At 49.3% G+C, this 20,666-nt stretch overlaps 1 protein-coding gene and 1 long non-coding RNA gene across 4 annotated transcripts; one reads left to right on the top strand and one right to left on the bottom strand.

The window, feature by feature from the left end:
- On the top strand, positions 1-16,638 carry SEMA4A (semaphorin 4A). 3 transcript variants are annotated; one of them, XM_045515923.2, is made up of 15 exons: positions 1-217; positions 980-1,150; positions 2,385-2,617; positions 3,547-3,609; positions 3,859-3,957; positions 4,188-4,293; positions 5,140-5,256; positions 5,620-5,744; positions 5,909-6,081; positions 6,734-6,884; positions 12,113-12,293; positions 14,116-14,234; positions 14,344-14,501; positions 14,825-14,925; positions 15,318-16,638. In XM_045515923.2, exons 2-15 carry the CDS (start codon positions 1,009-1,011, stop codon positions 15,908-15,910), a joined length of 2,361 nt encoding a protein of 786 aa, XP_045371879.1. In that variant the 5' UTR covers positions 1-217; positions 980-1,008; the 3' UTR covers positions 15,911-16,638. The 3 variants fall into 3 exon arrangements, with proteins under 3 accessions (XP_045371879.1, XP_045371878.1, XP_045371880.1); XM_045515922.2 differs by having other exon boundaries at positions 1-203; XM_045515924.2 differs by having other exon boundaries at positions 2-203; positions 2,457-2,617.
- LOC141574363 (uncharacterized) lies at positions 13,404-18,050 on the bottom strand. Its single transcript, XR_012501333.1, has 2 exons — positions 17,907-18,050; positions 13,404-14,069 (listed from the first exon to the last, which is right to left on the bottom strand). It is a non-coding gene; the product is annotated as an uncharacterized LOC141574363 (long non-coding RNA).
- Positions 18,051-20,666: the final 2,616 nt, after the last annotated feature.

A 20,666-nucleotide genomic window follows, 5' to 3' on the forward strand; every position in this document is an offset into this window, starting at 1 on the left:
GAAATTCTGGTTTCCCTTGCCCAGAGGTTCCAGTGCTGGCTTTGCCACTATGGGTACCTGGAGGGCCGCACTCCTGGCCCAGCCAGGCTAAGCCTTCCATCCCCTGCCTCTGGGGCCTGGGAACCCCCTCTTCTTTTTTCTCTTGGATGGCACCCCTGCCCAGGAGTCCAGACGCTTGGTTCCACACTGTGGCTGGCTCAAGGGTACGTGAGATGAGGTGGGTGGCTTGAGGGGTGCCGATCCCAAGGGAAGGTTATGCAGAGACCCAGGGAGACTGACAGCAGCACAGGGACCAGGGAGAGAAGGGCAGCTGCGGAGGCTGGGAGCCAGCCAGCCTTTCCTCGCCCTGGCCACTTCCCGCGTGGTGCTGATGGCCTGCCTGGCAGGCTGGACTCTCACCTCCTCCCTGCAGGAAGAGGCGTGTAGGCCTCAGCGTCAGAGACCTGAGCCCAGCTGGGGCTGGGGGAGAGATCAGAGCAGGCCAGTTCAGCCCTGGTCTCTCTGATTGGGTCATCAGAGGGCAGGGCTGAGTAGGAGGTCCTGGGAATCAAGAGATCTGATAGTGCCAGGAGAGTCGGGTCGTAAGAATCTATATTGTGAGTGCAGGAATCCTGCCTGGGACCAGGCATTGATTTGGGCTCCGGACTATGGGAGGAGGGAAGGCAAAGAATAGATGGCAGGAAGGACTTCCCTGAGAGTAAGGTGAGAAAAGGCAGAGCAGGGCTATTGGTGCAAAGAGAGCGGCAGGGCAGGAAGGAAGCAGTTGGGCTCCTACCCAGAGGGCACAGTGTGGCAGCAGGATGAGGCCCATGAGGATAATGGAAGTGAGACTCTCTGACGGCACTCCGGAGAGGAAACTGGCCTGTCCCCCTAGCATCCCCACCACACACACTTCTGCTGCCTGGGCCTATCTGATTGGTTCCTGGGGGGGATGTGGTAAGGACTGCTCACGCAGAGTGCCCGGTGCCTGTTTCCCCAGAGCCGTCTGGTGACAGCCTCTGGCTGAGCATGGCCCTCCCAGCCCTGGGCCTGGACTCCTGGAGCCTCCTGGACATTTTCCTCTTCCAGCTGCTCCTGCTGCTGTTGCCACCGTCGATGACTGTGGTGGGTGATGGGCAGGGGCCCATACCCAGGGTCAAATACCATGCAGGTAAGTGTCTGATGGTCAGGAAGTGTGGGGATGGCAACGCCAAAGTGGAGGGCTGTGGAGGAAAGAGAGAGGGAACGGAGGGTGAGCGGGAGGAAAACGGACATGGAGAAACCAAGACATACTTGCCAGGGAGAGATAGAGGGCCTCAGAGAGAGATTGAGAGAGAGAGAGAGTGAGCCAGAAATAGGGAGTTGTAGGGGCGGGATCTCCTAGGCCTAGCTGTCTTTAGCATCTTTCTGGGACAACCAAAGGAAGTACATGTTGCCCATTGATGGAGGGGCCTCCTCTGTGTTGGATGCTGGAACTCAGCCTCTGCCCTCAAGGTGCTCATAGTCCTGAAGGGGAGGCAGGTGAGCAATCAGATAATCACTACTTGGGGTGATCAGTTTAGTGACTGAGAGGTTTATGTACAGTTCTGGGGAGGCTGGCCCCTCCAGTACCTTGCCACATGTTTCCCCAACTCCTCCTCTTGGTCCTGTCTAAGACTCTCTGAGCCCCTAAAGGTAACAAGTAGCTAGTCGGTCCTCTAATGCAAAAGTGCAAATGTGCTCGTGAGAGAGGACTTGAGAAGCTCCTCCCCCCTTGCTGACATGCCAGGGGAACAGGGCACGCACCCCTCACCCCCGCCACACTACGGTGATGGGTGATGGAGAGACTTTGGGGAGCCTTCCTCCACCAGCTGGAATCCCGTGCCAAGGTGACATCCAGGCATCCCCACAGGAACCTTTGGGAAAAAAGTTTCCTTTCTATTCAGCCTATGGCAGTGATTCTAGTGGTGGAAATTTCCTGCAGTAGAGGAGAGGAAAGTGAGGTTGGAGAGTGGGACCCCTACAACCCACAGCTGCTCTGACACTTAGTCCTGTCTCTGTCTAGTTTTCATGTCTGTGGCTGCCAACACCTTCCTGTTGGTTTATCTGCCTTCTGTCCTCCCCCACCCCACCACCAGTGAGGGCCAATTTATCCTCCCCACCAGCCCCCCAAGCCTGGAAGATCATTCATCATGCCTCACTTTATTTCCTGTCCCTTTGTCTGTCTCTTGGGTGCAGGCCACCCTCCCCCAGCCCCAGCCTGTCATTACCCTGTGTCTAGCTGCCTCTCCTCTCTACTGAGAGCACAACACACAAAGCTCCTATGGCTGCCAGCAGGGTGGGGTGAAGTGGGGAGCTGCTGACGAAGAGTGGGTCCAGCTGCCAAGGCCTGGGGAGCACACTCTGCCAACCCTTGCTTCCCCCAGCTTTTATCTCAGAAGTCAGCTGCTTGTCCACCGACTCCTCATCACTCACCCCGTCTCACCACCTCTCAACAGGGGATGGACGCAGAGCTCTTAGCCTCTTCCACCAGAAGGGCCTCCAGGATTTTGACACTCTGCTCTTGAGTGGTGATGAAGGCACTCTCTATGTGGGGGTTCGAGAGGCCATTCTGGCCTTGGATATCCAGGATCCAGGGGTACCAAGGCTGAAGAACATGGTGAGAGGTCAAGGAAAGGCCGTGGGCTGGGAGTGAGGAGGGGGGCAGTAGCTGCCTTGCACCTGGGCTATCTACGCATGAATAACCACCCAATTGCTGTTGTCTATAATCAGCAACTATCAGCTATTCTTGAGATAGATGGATATATATATCTGGTCCGTATAACAGACAAGAAATACTATAGTGGCCTCACTATTCACTGGTGTCATGACTACTGGCTGAATAACATTAATTGCTAAAATGGCTGATGTGGAAATCATTGACAAATGAGAGAAACATTGACTCAAATTACATTAATAATGTGATATCCACCCACTGGTAGAAATAACTGAAGCTTCTGTGTTGAATTACAGTCACCCCCCTAACGTAAACAATGTGAGGGAGAAAGGGGGAAAGAAGGAATAAAGGGAGGGAGGGAGCTAGCAATTACTGAGCATCTCCAAGGTTTGTGTTTCTCCCTGTGTGGCCTGAGGGCCAACTACACATAAGGGATGCCGATTAAAAATGCAGATTCTCTGAAGTGTGACCCAGGAACTGACATTTTAAACAATTTCCTCAGGAAATGTGTAATTTTCCAACTGCTACTTTATATACCATGCACGGCATTCAGTGCTTTCCATATGTTACCTAGTTGTGCCCTCCCGAAGCCTATGCAGTTGACCAAGATCACTCAATCAGGAAGCAGCTAAGCCTAGATTCAAACTCAGGTCTGATTCCATGTTCTACCATAAAGCTGTGTCCTATGAATATCTATATCATCAGAGCAATAGCTGGGGTTACAAAGTGAGGTTGTGATCGCCCATCAGCATGTAACTAACCATGATGCCTGCTGGTGATTTCACACCAGAGCTAAGAAGGGGACAGCAGGTCAGAGCTAGAGCTGAAGACCTCATTCCCTTTATCTCCCCCTTCCCAACTCCCCACTTCAGATACCCTGGCCAGCCAGTGACAGAAAAAAGAGTGAATGTGCCTTTAAGAAGAAGAGCAATGAGGTAAGTGGAGGTGGGGTACAGGGGTTCTTGTGGAGAACCCTGGTGTCCCCAGGATGACCTCAGGTGGGGCAGGCAGTAGAGGTTGCTTGTTTGCATGATTATTTCCTGCATCATGTTCTATAAAGACATACAGAGAAGGCGTCAGTATCACCCAGTCCTTCTCCCTACTAGGGAGTGAGGGAGCAGCCTCTGGGGGCCCAGGAGTTTGGCACAAGTGCCCAGGAGGCCTGAATTCTCTGTCTCCCCCAGACACAGTGTTTCAACTTTATTCGTGTCCTGGTCTCCTTCAACGCCACCCATCTCTATGCCTGCGGCACCTTCGCCTTCAGCCCTGCTTGTACCTTCATTGTGAGTTATCTGGCACCAGCTCTTAGGCCCCAAGCATCCCTCCTCACACCTACTCCCAGCCCATCCTCTGCAGCTCTGGAAAACTCTGGTCTTCCAGATGCAGGACCCTTGTGAGCTTCCTGGCCTCAGGCCAATTTCCCTCCACATCCCCTTCCCTTCCTCCCTCACACCTCACATTTCCCAGACATGAGACTCTGGCGTTCTGGCCCCCAGCCACTCCCCTCCTCCAGGAACTTCAAGATTCCAACCTGTTGCCCATCTCAGAGGACAAGGTTGTGGAGGGGAAAGGCCAGAGCCCCTTCGACCCTGCCCATAAGCACACAGCTGTCTTGGCAGGTGAGTATCAGGTTTCCTGGTCCGTCCCAACATCTGTGTTCCCAGGTCATTCTGTGACATATGGAACCTGACAGAGTTTCCTGAAAGGCAGGGGACAGAGGGAGGGGAAGCCAGAAGCCTCAGAGCACAAAATCAGAGACAGAATCAGGCACCCCAATCCACAGCTCCTGCTGAAGCTGCTACAAAGCAGGTTCAGCAAGGCAGATGTGGAGAGATACACAGAAGCAGGAGGGTCAAGAAGGGGTCTCAGGCAAAGAGGCCTGAGATTCAGTCATTTGTTCAACAAATATGCGCTGTGTGAACATCTCCTCTGGTGTGCCAAGCATTGTGCCAGAAACTAGAGGGATTGCAAAGAAGAAATTATGGCTATGTCCTCCCCCCACCCCCAACCATTACAGACTTCCCCTCATGACTTCCTGAAGGCGATGACCTTTGATTTTCGAGTGGGACCTTGAAAAATAGGTAGAAAGGCAGGGAAGGTGTTCTAGGAAGAGAAGGGTAGGATCTAAGGTTTGGAAACAGAAAACACAGCCATCTTCAGGGAACAATGAGTGATTCTAACTGGCAAGTGTTTCAGCTGGATGCGGGAGGGAGCAGCCAGAGAAGGACTGGAAAAGTGTCAAAACATTTCAGGCCATAACGTTGGCCAGTCCCTGTGGGCAGAAGTACCTAAGGTGGGTGCTCAGTGGGAGATTGTGAGCTGGACTTTGGGGCGCTGCAGGAAGGTGTAGAACAAATGAAGGAAGCCAGAGTCTGGTGTGAATGCTGACACCAGTCAGAGGCCGGTCTCAGGAAGGCAGGGGCATCCTCCAACTGATGAGGTCTCCCCTCCTCTCCCCACCCTAGATGGGACGCTCTATTCCGGCACCATGAACAACTTCCTGGGCAGTGAGCCCATCCTGCTGCGCACGCTGGGATCTCAGCCAGTCCTCAAGACGGACATTTTCCTCCAATGGCTGCAATGTAAGGACCTGAGTCCCACTCAGCACAGGTCTGGCCCTCTTCCCCAAGTCCCAGGTGCTGTTAATTCACTCAACTGTCATTTGTTGAGGCATGATATGTGCAAGGCAGTACAGGTAGGCACTGGTGGTACAGCAAGGAAGAAGACAAAGCTCCTGTCCTCGTGAATCTTTCATTTTATGTAAATAAATTAAAGACGTTATCAGTCGCTCCCCACCTCCACCCCCCCACCCATGGTTACGCTTCGACCATATGTGGGACCCAAGGTATCTTGTCTCCTGGCCTCCTGAGCCAAGGGATTTCACCAGGGGGAAGCCAGGGCACACAGGTGCTCCATCTCTCAACCTATCTGTCCCATCCCTGCAGCGGACGCCTCCTTCGTGGCATCCATCCCTTCAACCCAGGTTGTCTACTTCTTCTTTGAGGAGACAGCCAGCGAGTTTGAGTTCTTTGAGAAGCTCCATACCTCCCGGGTGGCCAGAATCTGCAAGGTCCGCAGCCTGGGCGGGAGGTGGGGCTGGCCGTGGAGAAGCCAATGGGGATATGGCAGAGGCGGGGCTGAGCTCGTAGGGCCCAATGGGAGCCTGGAGGGGCGGGGAAAAGGGCTGGGTCACGCGGGGCAGGGGGCGTCCCCTGACTTCTCTCCTGTGGATAGAATGACATGGGCGGGGAAAAGCTGCTGCAGAAGAAGTGGACCACCTTCCTGAAGGCCCAGCTGCTCTGCGCCCAGCCGGGGCAGCTGCCCTTCAACGTCATCCGCCACGCTGTCCTGCTGGCAGACAATTCCTCCAACGATCCCCATGTCTACGCAGTCTTCACCTCTCAGTGGTGAGCAGCCAGCCGGGAATCTGGGGGCTGGAAGCGGGATTTAGGGCCAGCATCCGTGTTGCCCTCGCTGGCCAAGGAGGGTAGGAACTCACGTGACCCGAGCACATATTCCACACTTCATATAGGAAATCTTTTGAGATTTCCTTATAAACAGGGTCTGGTATCTATGGCATCCAGAACCGACAACATGGTGTGTGCCACAGTCAGGTTAAAGAGAACAGGAGAGACAGACCTTTCATCTCCATAGACCAGGGCTGAAGGAATAAAAATAGTCTTGTAGTCAGGCTTTGGTTGGTTATCTGAGAAGCGGGAATACGTGCGACCCCAAGGAGACGGCTTCATCCAGAGCCTGTCCCAGAGCTGATTACACTGCCCCTCCCATTGGCACAGCCCAGTCTGGGCAGGACAGGCAGGAGACACCCCCAGGGCCTGAGCCCCAATTAATTCTCATTAAGGATAATCACACCTCAGATCCTAAGACAGGCTAGGGTCTGAGGCTCTCCTAGCCCTTATCACCCCAGCTGGGGGCTGACCCAGCCCTTCATACTCCTGCCATGTCCTGGGGTTTCTCACTGAGGGTGGGGCAGGGCTGGAGGAGGTGCTTCCTAGTATAGCAGAGCTTAGAGACAGTGTCCCCTCTGGCTGTCTCCAGGCAGGTCGTTGGGACCAGGAGCTCTGCTGTCTGTGCTTTTTCTCTCAAGGACATCCAGCGTGTCTTTGAGGGGAAGTACAAGGAATTGAACAAAGAGACTTCACGCTGGACGACTTATGGGTTCTCTGATATCAGCCCCCGGCCAGGCAGCGTGAGTACTACCCCTACCCCAGCCACTGAGCAATGCCCTCCTTCCCTCAGACTCATGATATCCACGCCAAAGCACCTATCAAGGCATAATAAATGCCCAGTAAATGTTAGTGCTCCCCATGAACTCAAGCTCTCTCTGCTCAGATATACACCCAATCAAGCTGCCCAATTCCACAGGTGTCCAACCCCATCCTAAACACAGAGCAGCCCCTGCATCCACCCCAGCTAAATGCACGCAGAATACCTGGGTATATCACTAAAGAAACAAGGGGACATCTCCATCTGCATTTCTTTTTTTGTTTGTTTGGGGGAGGTAATTAGGTTTATTCATTTATTCTTAGAGGAGATACTGGGGATTGAGCCCAGCACCTCATGCATGTTAAGCATGCGCTCTACCACTTGACCTATATCCTCCCCCTTCACCTGCATTTCTTATTTAACTTTTGTTTTGTTTTTCTATCAGAGTTGTATATGCACACCATTTAAAGAATCATAGATCTACATGGTTGGTTACAAAAAATAACCCTATAGCCAATCTTCAGCATTTTTTCCTCTCTAAAGACAATTACCTTCAACTATTTTAGCTGGTTCTTTTGGTATTTATCTCCAAATCTCTAAATACTTTATTGCTACTTCTTTTTTTAATTTTTTTTTGGGGGGGAGGGGGAAGTAATCAGGTTTATTTTTATTTATTTAATGGAGGTCCTGGGGCTCGAACCCAGGACCTTGCGCATGCTAACCCACACTCTACTACTGAGCTATACCCTCCCCCTTATTGCTGCTTCTTGATATTTCAGTTTCAGGCAGTATCTATCGAATTCCCATTCTGGATGGTGAGGATTTAACCATGTTCCCCTACCCCCACCCACTCAGTGATATGCTGGAGCTGGCTTGCAGCAACTAACAAGAACTCTTTGCATATCTTTTTTTAAATCTGTGTCCAGTGACATTACACTGATAACTTGAAATCAGCCATGGTGGGGATAATACATCACAGAAATCAATGAATGCTCCAAATCAGGACTCCCCCACCCATCACCCCAGACCTGAATTACCAACACACCACTGCACCCACCCCTCATCTCCCAACATAGTTTTATAGTAATTTGGGTTAGATCAATATTTATTTTATGATCCATTATTCAAAACTGAGCCAGATAGTAAGCCACGATTACTTTTCCTTTTTGCATAATTTTACATTTTCCTTGGGGTTACTAATTGTTTTCATTTCTTTGTTTTCTAAGCTCTTATCTTTAATTCAACCCCAAACTCTTCCTCAATTATCTGAATCTCTTCTAAAAACAGACCCATTAGATATTCTAACCATTTCATTTTCCTGGAAATCCTTCCTACCCGTGGCAGTCAGGACTAGTAGCCCTCTACATCAAGAGCACAGCTGCCATCCTGGAATCTTCCTTTGTCATCATCCTGGGCATTCCCTTTGCCTCTTGTGATAGTTTGGTGTTTCTTGCATCCCACGGCTTCCTCTTTTTTCTTTTTGTCACTTTTCTTATTTTAGTGAAGGATAGCCTCTGGAGATTCCTGGAAGGGATACATGGCAGGTAAATTTTTTGGAGACCTTGAATGTCTGAAAATGTCTTTACTCCACATGCACATTTGAGAGTTTGGCGAGGTGTATGTAATTCTATAATAGGAATAATTTTCCATCAAAACTTTGAAGTCTTACTCTATTATCTTCTAACTTCCAGTGCTGCTATTGAGATGTCTAAAGCTGTCCTGGTCCCTAGTTCTTTGAATGTCACCTTCGCCCCCCCCCACTGTAATCTTGTGTCTTTTTTATGTCTGTGGTTGTTTTGAAATTTCATGATACTGTGCTTTGATGGGACTCTGTTCATTTATTGTCTGGATATTCAATTTGCTCCTTCAGCCTGGAAATTTAATTCTTTTCAGCTCTAAGTTTTCTTTCAACATATATTTTTTGAGGCCATGTTCCACCATTCTAGGCCCTGGGGGGTACAGCAATGAATAAAACAAACAAAAGTCCCTTTCCTCCTGAAGCTGCCATTGTTACGTTAGAATGTTTTCTTGCTCCTTTCTGAACCTCCTGAACTGGTCCTCTAACTTTTCAAAAAAATTTTTTTTTTAATTTTCCAAGTCTTTGGTTTTGTTCTACTTTCTTGGGAGAGTGCCTCAATTTTATCTTTCGATCTTTCTATCAGATTTTAACTTTCTCCTAACATATTTAATTTCCTAGATTTGGGGGGGGAACTTTGGTTATGTCTTTTACAAAAATGTTCTGTTAGAGAGAATTTCAAACATATGAAAATTAGGCAGACTAGTATAATGCACCACCATACATCTATCAGGCAGCTTCGATTCATAGCCAATCAAACTGTTTCATGTATACATCACCTACCTCCCCTCATATTATTTTGAAGCAAATTCTGGACATCATATTATTTCAGCTGTATTAGTTTCCTATGGCTTCCATAACGAATTACCACAAACTTGGTGTCTTAAAACAACAGAAATTTATTCTCTAAATTCTGGGGGCCACATGTTTGAAATCAAAGTGTCAGCAGGGTTGGTTCCTTCTGGAAGTTCTGAGGGAGACTCTGTTCTATGCCTCGCTCCTAGCTTCTGGTTGGCTGCTGGCAATCCTTGGTGTTCCTTGGCTTGTAGGCACATCACTTCAATCTCTGCCTCTGTCATCACTTCGCCTTCTCTCTGTATAGCTCCTCCACTTCTCTTATAAGGACACTTGTCATTGGATTTAGAGCCCATCCTAATCCAGAATGAGCTCATCTAGAGATTTTAAATTATATCTACAAAGAACTTTCCTCCAAACAGTCACAGTCACAGGTTTTAGATGGACATATCTTTTGGGGGGGCTACCATTCAACTCACTACATCATCCATAAGTATTTTAGTATGTGTCTTGAGAAGATAAGGGCTTAGGGAAAATAAAACAAAACAAAATACAACCATAGTATCATTATAACAACAAAAAATTAATAATAATTCCTTAATATAATTAAATTTTCAAATTTCTAACAGTCTCATAGATGTTAGAAGAGTTTTTTAAAATACAGTTTGTTTATTGGAATCAAAATCCAAATAAAATCTGTAAATTTGGATTGGTTGTTCTTTTCTCTCTCTTTTAATCTGTATGTTCCCTTTCCATCGTCTTATTTTCTCTTACAATTTATTTGTTATGTGGAATTTTCTACAGTTTGGATCTTGATGATTTTGCATCTCTGTGGTGGAATTTAAAAGGTTTATGTAAATTCATTGGTGGTTAGATCTAGAGACTTGATTTGATTTAGGGGAGCACAACTACTTCATTGTGGTAGGGTTGCCTTCTTTCAGGATGTATGTAATGTCTGGTCACACTCTTTGAAAAAAAGAATTCCTCTTTTGTAGCGTTATGTTCTTGTTTCATGGGTGCGCTATCTTCGTTCTTCTCTCTCTTAAGATAGTAATGATACTTTGCTGTGAAGTTTTCTTTTCTCTGAATCATTTCTGTTTCCTGTCAGGATTTTGTTTGTTCACTTTTTCCATTGGTTTGTTTTGATCTCTTCCATGTTCATGATTTCACTCACATGTCTGGTAATCTTTGGCTAGCTATTCATGCTTAAGAGGGAGGGGACCATGAAGCTGTTTGGAAACTGCGCCCCTGGATGTGACTTGGCAACTTGAGCTCCATGATAGCTCCCCTGAGGACAGTCTGGCTGGGCTGCTTTGTTGGGGACCTTTAATGTCAGTATCTTTAAGTCTTTCCTTTTGAGCTTCTAGTCAGTTTTCCTGGAGTGGACTCTTCTAGTCTTCTGCTTGAAGGGAGATGGTCTGGCTCTTGATCTCTGGGAGCCACGGGGAAAGAGGGCTGGGTATGGGGGAAGAGTCCAAGCAGGTCCTATGTCTACCTGCACTTAATCCCTTGCTTTCATGATGGTGTCCCCTCTTTGCTGTCCTCCATCCAGTGTGCTTTACCCTCTCCAGAGCATAAACCTCCAGTCTTGGGCCAGGGTGTGAAAGGGACAGTCACTCAGCTGCATGGAACTGGGACAAGATCTACTTGCTTCTTAAACAGACTTTCAAATAATCTTCTTTATTCAGTCCCTCCTTTACCCCATTTCCAGAGGTGATGGGGCCACTAATTCATGAACATTAAGAATTCTGCCTTGTAAATCAGGTAATTTTGGGTTATCCCTGGGCTGGCTTAAGAAGATTTTTTTTTTCCTGCTAAGTCTTTTACTATTTGTTCATTTGCTTTCCAGCTTCCCAAATGTGGCAGCTTTTGCCTCCTCTTCTGTTCTCCCCATCCCTGTAGGTTTATGTCTTAAAAAAAAAATCCCTTTGGGAGGAAGTGAGAGTACGTGTATGTGCTCATTCTGGCATCAAAATGAGATATAGATGTTATTACATCACTTTACAGATGAGGAGATTGCAGCTCATAGAGGTGGGGTAACTTGTCTGAAGACACAGCTTATAGGTGACAGAGCTGGGCGTAGCATTAAGACAGTGCTCTTGGAAAAGGAGGATAAGAATCGTGACAAAAGAACAGGACACAGGTGTCCTAGAGCCACAATACGCTGGTGTTGGCAGGGCCATTCGACAACAGCTGGTCCAACCTCCTCATTTTTTGGGTAAGGAAAAGGAGGCCCAGAATGGAGAAGGGACTCTCCAAAGTCATGCATCAAGTTCATACCAAACCATAATGAGAAATACTTTCTGCTATACCCCCCACCCCGCATTTCTGCGACATTCTTCATTCAATCATTGACTCAGCAAACATTTATTGGGCACCAACTGTGTGTTGGGTCCTGTGCTAAACCTGGGGTTACAGACATGAGTTCAGAGTGGTCCTTGCCTGCAAGGGACCCTCACCCTGTTTCCTGCTGGTGGCCAGGTATCCTTGGTGAAAGTGATGATGATGAAGGTAATAACAGCCAACATTTTTCAAGTATGTACCTCATGCCAAGCGCTATTCTAATTGCTTTTCATGTATTAGAGCATTTCATCCTCACAGCAAGCTTATGATGTATTGGTAATAAGCCCATTTCACTGTTAAGGAACCTCAGGCATGCTGAATTCAGAGGCTGGAATTCAAAGCCAGGCAGAGTTCAGCTTTAATCAGCATCCTGAAATGAGGACTGCCAAGAGGGAGGGAGGCAAAGGAGATTAGGGGGAGAGGGAGGGAGAGAAGAGACAGTGGGTGAGTTTAAGGGAAGGAGGAAACTGACCTGATTTGCCTTCTTCCCCCTTCAGTGCTCGGAGGGCCCCTCCTCTGATAAAGCCTTGACCTTCATGAAGGACCATTTCCTAATGGATGAGCCAGTGGTGGGGACACCCCTGCTGGTGAAGTCTGGTGTGGAGTACACACGACTTGTGGTGGAGACAGCCCAGGGCGTCCATGGGCACAGCCATCTGGTCATGTATCTGGGCACCAGTGAGTAAAGGGCTCCAGGGCATCCCTCAGGGGACCAGAGCAGGGGCTGCAACTCAGGTTGAGGAAGGGAACCTTTGAGTTCATTCGCTCATGCATTCATTCACCAAATGTTTTCTGAGCACCTACTAGGTTCCTGGCATCCTGCTGGGCTCTGAAAATACAGTGGGGAACAAAACAGCCCTGTCCCTGCCTTTTCTGAGCTTTCAGTCTGGCTGGGGAGAGGAACACAGAGGGCTTTGATGGCCTTAGCAAGAGCTATTTATCTTACTGGGGAGACCATGCTAGAGAGGTAAAGAGATGAAGAGTGAGAGTGGATAGAGGGGGAGCCAGAAACAGTAGAGATCATGCTTCAGGAAGCTTGGCTGTGAAGGGGAAGAGAGGGAGGGGAGGTAACTGGTAGGGGTGGGGGGATGTCTAGCCAGCATTCTTTTTTAAAGGTGAGAAAGATCTAGTAGAGAGGGAGATGGTGAAGAGATGGGCAGGTAAGGGGCTAATTGGCAGGTGAAGTTGCAGAGGAAGCTGGAAGCCACAGTCCAGCTCACAGGTAGAGGGCCTGGCTGTGAGTGGAAGAGGGACAGCATCTCTGCTGGGATAAGAGTGAAGGAGTAAGAGGTGAGTGAAGACTGGAGGAGGGAGTGGGTAGACTGCAGGGAGATGGGCAGGAAGCAGGGGGAGCTCTCTTGTGAAGGCTTTTGTGTTTTCTATGAGGTAGAAAGACACAAGGTCTTGATCTGGGATTGAGGAATGGAAAAGGCGGGAGGTTTGAGAAGAGGGGTGTAGATTCAAATACTCATCATGGAAAGAAGGAAAGACAGTCAGTGGTGGGGGATATAGAAGGTTGCTAAGCATACATATTGAGGGCCTGGTTGAGGTGGATAACCTTGAGCTTTAGTGGCAGAAACCCAACAGTTTCATTCATTCTTTTAGGACGTAAGCTATGTATATATTGGGTCTATAACAGAGAACAAAACAGACAGAAATCAAGGTCCTTTTGAACTACATGGGGACAGACAATAAACATACTGAATGAGTCAATTACTTAATGCATTATGAGATTAGCAAACAAATAGAGCAGTGTGAAGGGTAGTCAGGAATGCCAGTTGGGGAGGCAGCAATTTTTATTTTTATTTTATTGAAATACAGCTTACAATATTGTGTTAGTTTCTGGTGTACAGCAAAGTTATACATATACATACATATTCTTTTTCATATTCTTTTCCATTATGATTTATTACAGGATATTAAATATTGTTCTCTGTGCTATACAGTAGAGCCTTGTTGTTTATCTATTTTATGTATAGTAGTTTGTATCTGCTAATTCCAAACACCTAATTTATCCCTCCTCCACCCCCTTTCCCCTTTGGTGACCTTAAGTTTGTTTTCTACATCTGTGAGTCTGTTTCTGTTTCATAAATAAATTCATTTGTGTTATATTTGGGGAGGTAGCAACTTGTAGAAGGGTGGTCAGGGTAGACCTCACTGAAGTGCCTTTGGGTAGAGACACTCGATGGGAGTGAGGGAGGCTGGTGATGTGGTTTTCTATAGAAGCGCTCAACTGTCCACTGCCCCACGTCCATGGAGAAAGCAGACGGTTGGGTTCCTCCAGGGATGGAGTTTTATCGGCGCTTGCAAAGGAAGGACAGAGGCAAGAAATTTCCAGCCATTTACAATTTCAAGCCATTTCCAGATCTGTGTCCAGTGCACGTTACACGTCCGAGGGAACTTTCTGACAGCTGGGGAGGCCATCTGGACTGAGAGCAGGAGCACGAGAGGGGTCTGTAGATGGGGTGAGACAATTTCAGCAATCTCTGTCTCTCCGTAGGCACAGGGTCCCTCCACAAGGCTGTGGTAAGTGGGGACAACAGCGCTTATCTGGTGGAGGAGATCCAGCTGTTCCCTGCCCCTGAACCCGTTCGCAACCTGCAGCTGGCCCCCACCCAGGTGGGAAAGGGTCTGGTCATCAGATGGCCTTCCAGTGGGGTGGGCCTTGGGGGCGGGGTCCTTACTGGGTATGGCGGGGGCGCCCTGACACTCTCCATCTCTCTTCCAGGGCGCAGTGTTTGCAGGCTTCTCAGGAGGCATCTGGAGGATTCCCCGAGCCAACTGTAGTGTCTACGAGAGCTGTGTGGACTGTGTCCTTGCCCGGGACCCCCATTGTGCCTGGGACCCTGAGTCCCGAATCTGCCGCCTCCTGCCCACCCCTATCCCGTGAGTGCCAGTCCTGGATGGTGGCTGGTGCTGGCCTATCAGGACCCTAGTTACCCAGCTTATGCTCCGGGTCTTCCTCTCTCCAGATGCTATTAACACATTCCCTCCAGGATCTGCCCTCTTGCAGTGGGCTCCTTCAGGGATGGTTTGCACCAGGCAGTTTTGAAAATGCTCCTGCGCATCCTGGGTTTCTCCTCCTCTCCTCTCTTTTCTACCTTGTCTCCTCTGACCCACTTTTTTCCCCACTGCACTTCCCTCTCTTGCTCCATCCTCTTCCAACTTTTGTTTTCAAGGGATAATTTTTGCTTTCCCTTCCTTTTCAGGAAGTCCTGGAAACAGGACATGCAGCAAGGGAACCCAGGGTGGGCATGTGCCAGTGGCCCCATGGGCAGGAGCCGCTTGCCTCAGAGTCGCCCCCAGATCAGTAAGTATGGGACCAGGCGAGGTATAAAGGCTCAGGAGGACTTCTGGGCAGGATTGGGCGCTCCTGCCTCAGTTTCTCTCCCCAGCACCTACTCTGCTTGAGATCTGAACACCCAGAGTTGGGATAGATTGGAGTGTAGACTATAAGGAGGAGGGACAGGAATTCTAAGCTGGGATTCAGGATTAAGGTTAAAGTTGGTTTTGGTATCAGAGTTGGAATCAGATGGACTGAGGATTCGTTTGGGGTCCAGAGTGGAGATAGGGAAGAGGTCAGAGTTGGATTTGGGAGCTGAAATGAAAATTGGAGACAGGAGTTTGGTCCAAATGTAGGGTAGAGACTCCCCTCTGCCTGCCTTCTTCCCTTAATCTTTTGCCCCTTTCCTTCACCTACAGTTAAAGAAGTCCTAGCTGTCCCCAACTCCATCCTGGAACTCCCCTGCCCCCATCTCTCAGCTCTGGCCTCTTACCACTGGAGTCATGGGACAGCAACAATCCCAGATGCATCTTCCGCAGTGTACCGTGGCTCCCTCTTGCTGCTACTGCGAGATGGGGCATGGGGGCTCTATCAGTGCTGGGCCACTGAGAATGACTTCTCATACCCTGTGGTCTCCTACTGGGTGGACAGTCAGGACCAGCCCCTGGCCCTGGATCCTGAACTGGCGGGCATTCCCCGGGAGCGTGTGGAGGCCCCGCTGACCAGGGTCGGTGGCGGGGCTGCCCTGGCTGCCCAGCGGTCCTACTGGCCCCACTTCCTCACTGTCACTGTACTCCTTGCCTTAGTGCTTTCAGGAGCCCTCATCATCCTCCTCGCCTCCCCACTGGGGGCACTCCGAGCCCGGGGCAAAGTCCAAGGCTGTGGGACCTTGAACTCCAGGGAGAAAGCCCCATTAAGCAGGGAGCAGTGCCTCCAACCCCCCAAGGAATGCAGGACCTCTGCCGGTGATGTGGACATCGACAACAACCTCCAGGGCACTGAGGTGGCTTAAATTCTGGGTACAGGCTGCGGCTTGTTGAGTAGGGCAGGGTGCCTGGCGAAGATGGCTGGAGGGACCTAGAGCAGTGCAGCCCTGACTGGGGTGGGAATAGCGCAAAAGACCACGTTTCTCCCATAAGAGGAGCATCTCCTGACACTCTGTGCCACCGAGAGCACTCGGTGGGGCCGGGCACAGCCGCCTGACTCCTCTATGGGACTCCCTTCTACCAAGCACGTGGATTCTTTAACGGGGGCTGCCGCAGACCCGGACCTCCGCTGTGATAGGAGGACTTGGCGAGACTCCTTCAGTTCTGGCCATTCCAGGACCCTCCAGAAACCTATTGCTGCAGGAGACCCTAAAACACCAAGCATCTAAGCCACTGTAAGATAGCACACGCTCCTGGAGACTCCACTCTGAAAGCAGCTGCCACCTCGGACACCAACTCTCCCCTCTACCAGGGGTCCCAGGGCTCTGCAGGGAGAGGCTCCCTCCTGCTCCTCTTATCAACACAACTGTGAGCCGGGGAGGTCTTTCCTGAAGTCTGACCTCCTTCCTTCCTGCTTCAGTTGGGGCTGATTTGCTCCGTTCCAGCCTGGCTAGAATGGCAGGGGTGATCTGAGCCTTGTTCATACTTTTTTCCCCGGCTGCCCCCTTGACCTCTCTCCTCTCCTTTTGTTTTGGGATTCAAAAACTGCTTGCAACAGACAGTTTATTTTTTATTAAAAAGACAAAGCTTAGAACTGGTGCTGTTTTTGCCGGAGCAGAGTGCTCCAGCTGAGGAGTGTGGGATGGAAGGGGAGCTGGCAGTCCAAGGTTTGTGGGGTGATTGTTCTCTCAAATTCCAAACCACCCCTTTTGCCCTGCCAGCTCCCTCCCAGCCCCCAACCAGCCCCACAGTCCTTTCTTCCACTCCAGGCACTGCTAGAGAGTGCTTCCAACTTTGCTTTTGGGGCCAACACACGTTTGTGTGTCTGCTGGCCAGGCAACACCTCATCCATCATGGACTCCGTGCCACAGCCCCACAGTGGCTGTCCCCAGCTCTCCCACACTTCTCGTGACTCCAGCTCAGCCCCCCTTTCCCCCTGCAGCAGTTGGTTTCAACTCCTGGTGGATTGAATTTATAGAAAGACCATGCAGCCACCCCCATCCTGGCCACATCCTTCCCAATATCTGACAAACACTCTGTCCACACCCCCTTATCACCTTCCCTCTCTCCCTCCTGTCACGAAGGCACGTGTCCCTCCTCCAACCAAGACTAACCAGGGCATCTGCCCTTCCTCTGTGCCAACCTCCCGCCACCTCCACCACCAGCATCGCCCTCCTCACTTTATTACTCTCTCATCTTTAATCTCCTCTCCCACCCACGGGTGTGCTAGGTGTTGTCTGTACCGGGAAAACACAAAGCAATAATCCTTCCCACAACTCCACCATTTCAATCTATGCCCTCCACCCTCACTGGCTCGCCCTTTCCCGTTACTACTGAACACCAGGTAGAGTCTGTTCTGGCTGCCTCGCCAACTCCGTGCCCAATGTCACCCTCACCCTCTTTAATCCCCTGTGGTCTTGCTTTTTTCCCCACCTCTGTGCTCAAATGACTCTCATAATTTCCCATAAGCACTAACCGACCTTGACCTCTATGCAGTCTTCACACCTTGGCCACCTTGTTCTTCTCACAACTCTCTTCTACGATGGCTTTTTCTTTAAAAATTTTTTTCTAAATTTTAATTGTGGTAAAAAGCACACAGTAACATAAAATTTACCCCCTTAACCGTGTTTAAGCATATAGTTCAGTAGTGTTAACTATATTCACATTGTGTAATGATCTCTAGAACTTCTTCATCTTGCAAAACTGAAACTCAGTACAAATTGAACAACAACTCCCCTCTCCCCCTCCTCCCAACCCCTGATAACCACCATTCTGCTGTCTATGAGGCTGACTACTTTAGGTACTTACTGTAAATGCAATCATACAGTGTTTGGCCTCTGCTGACTGGCTTATTTTACTCACCATACTGTCCTCAAGGTTCATCCATGTTGTTGCGTATGACAGGATTTCCTTCCTTTTTTAAGGCTGATTAATATTCCATTGTGTGTATAGACCACAATTTCTTTATCCATTCATCTGTTTGTTTGTTTTTTGGAGCAGAGAAAAGTTTCTTGCAGGGCCAGGCAAGTAAGACAGGCAGCTCGTGCTCGAAAAACCTGAACTCCCCGATGGTTTGAGGGGAAGTTTTCCTAGACAAAACTTGGTGTGAGGGCAGCAGGGTGTGTGACTTCCTTCTGATTGGTTGGTGATGATGTAACAGGGCAGTGTTCCAGGAATCTTGAGCTCAGCCTGAAATTGTTATCCTTCACTTGGGTGGGGGCCTTAGTTCCTCAATGAGTGCAGATTTTCCCATCATTTCCCCTCTTGATTGCAAATATTTCCATAGCAAGTATTGATGATCAAAATATCTGTCCCTCAATGCTAGGGTGTTTTAACTGCTTGCTTCGGGTTCAGATCATGTCCCTCGGTGCTAGGCCTCTTTTGTATTTGCCTTGGTATCCACACTGGGGGAAAGTGGCACTGGCAGGATTCAGTTCCTTGAAGACTGTTGGTTTGAGGGCCTCCATCCTTCTCTTCCCCCGATGTTAGCTAGAAGCTGCTCTCAGTGGTCCTGTGGTCCTCTCCATTGGGCAGTTCACAACGTGGCATCTCACTTCATCAGAGAAGCTGAGAAAATCCAGAGAGAGGGCCTCCATTCATCAACAGATAAATGGACATTTAGATGGTTTTCACTTCTTGAGTATTGCGAATAATGCTGCAATGAACAGGATGTGCAAATACCTCTTTAGGATCCTGTCTGCTGGGGCTCCTTTATCAGAGTTACTTGGCTTTTCTAGTTATGTCTTTCTCTTCTGCTGGCTCCTTCTCTTCCTCCCATTACCCAATGCACTTTTACCCTGAGGCCTGGCTTTCACTGTTCCAAGCACCCTTTCCAGACTTCCTTTCTTGTGGCTCCCTGATGACCTCTAGACCAAGGGCAGTGGGGCAGCGTGGGGTGGTGGAAAGGACACAAGGCCAGGACGGGGTTCTTGGGGCATTCACCTGCTGTTAATAGACTCGGACAGTTTTTCCTGTTTGCACTTCAATTTCTATACCTTTCAGGAGGAAAGGATGCACAGGAAATTCTTCCTGCTTTAAGCGTAATGGATCCCTCACTGCCGAATATTCAGCTCCATAGCCAAGCTCTCTCCTGTGCTCCAGCCAGTACAGGGTAAGCCTGCTGGACATCTTTATCCAGGTGACCGAGAGGCCCCTGGAACCTCACCCTTTCTCTCCTTCCCTTCTTTGCCTCCTGCCAACATCACTAGCATGTATTCTTTCTTCATCTCCCTCTAAAGTACAGTTTAGATGCAGTCTCCTCTGTGCCAACTGCCAGGCTGCCCCAGTCCTGGCTGATTAGTCTTCCCTAGGGTTTCCCCAGCACTCACTTGTCTGCATCACTCATGAGGTACCCAGACCCAACCATAAGAATGTAAAACACAGAACGGGATTGCACAGGTGGTTATCCCTGCTGGACTGTCAACACTCTGGGGACAGGAAGTATCTCAAGCCTGTCTCCACTGCTTACGGCATGAGGCAGTCTGCCATAGCAAAAGGAAGTACTTGGGAAATGCTTACCATTTGTGAGAGCAAAACCTTGGTTGGTCTCATCCTACCTGACCTCTGCAGACTTTGACATTGGGGACAGTTCCTTCCTGTAACACTTAACCCTTTGGTCTCTGGTTGATGCTCTTGCTTACCTTCCTACCTCTCTGGCCATTGTTCCTCAGGGTCCTTCAAGCACTTCTCTTCTCTTCTCTTATTTCACTGAAAAATCCCCTTGGACAGTATCTTCCACGATTATCGCTTCCACTCTCACCTCTCAAGCAAGGATGCCCATTCCTTCATTCAGCAAATGTGCATTCAGTACCTGCTGTGTTTCTGAATGAGGTCTAGACAGCTGGAGAGAAGCATGAATCAGATCTGCTTCCTATTCTCATGAGGCTTACAATCCAGCAGTAGGGATGGACTGGCAACAATCAGAGCCCAGGGTTAGGTAGGGAGGAAGTACTGTTCCTAGGTAGTGTTCCTAGCTCAGGCTTCCTGCCTCCCCCTCTAGCTACTGGTTACCGCCACTGGTTACCACCACCCAGATACACCACAAACATCTCTAATGCAACATGCCCCCATCTGATTTATCAGCTCCTCCAACCCCGCTCCCCCTCCCATATTTCCCATGCTAGTTAACCACACTGCAGTGGAGAAGCTTGAGACCTCCTCTCTCTCCTCTCCACATTTAGTGGGCCACCAGTCTCTTCTCCTCTTCCTCCTCCCTCTCCCTGCAATTCCTCAGCGCCTCTCCAGTCCAGCAGGCCCAGACCACGTACCATGACAGCCAGAGCTGGCCCCTGACCAGTCTCTGCCACCTTTTCCTACTCCCCTCCTGCATTCCACTCTCTGGTAAGGGTCAAGGAAAGCTTACTAAAACACACAACAAAACAAAAAACCTGCCTAAAACTACTAGTGGCTTTTCATTAAATTCAGAATAAATAAAGTGAAAATCTCTTGGAATGGTGTGCCTTGCCAGCTCCCCCATCCACACCTGGGCACTGCTTGTAGATCCTGAGCCCCTCTATACAACTTCATAGAAACCTTTATTGAGTGCCTAGCACTATTCCAGGCCTTGGCGACACAGAGGTGAATAGACAGTCTGCCTAAAGGAACTAATGGCTTCCTTTAGGC

This window comes from Camelus bactrianus, chromosome 21, assembly GCF_048773025.1.
Source record: "Camelus bactrianus isolate YW-2024 breed Bactrian camel chromosome 21, ASM4877302v1, whole genome shotgun sequence".
Classification (NCBI taxonomy): Eukaryota; Metazoa; Chordata; class Mammalia; order Artiodactyla; family Camelidae; genus Camelus; species Camelus bactrianus.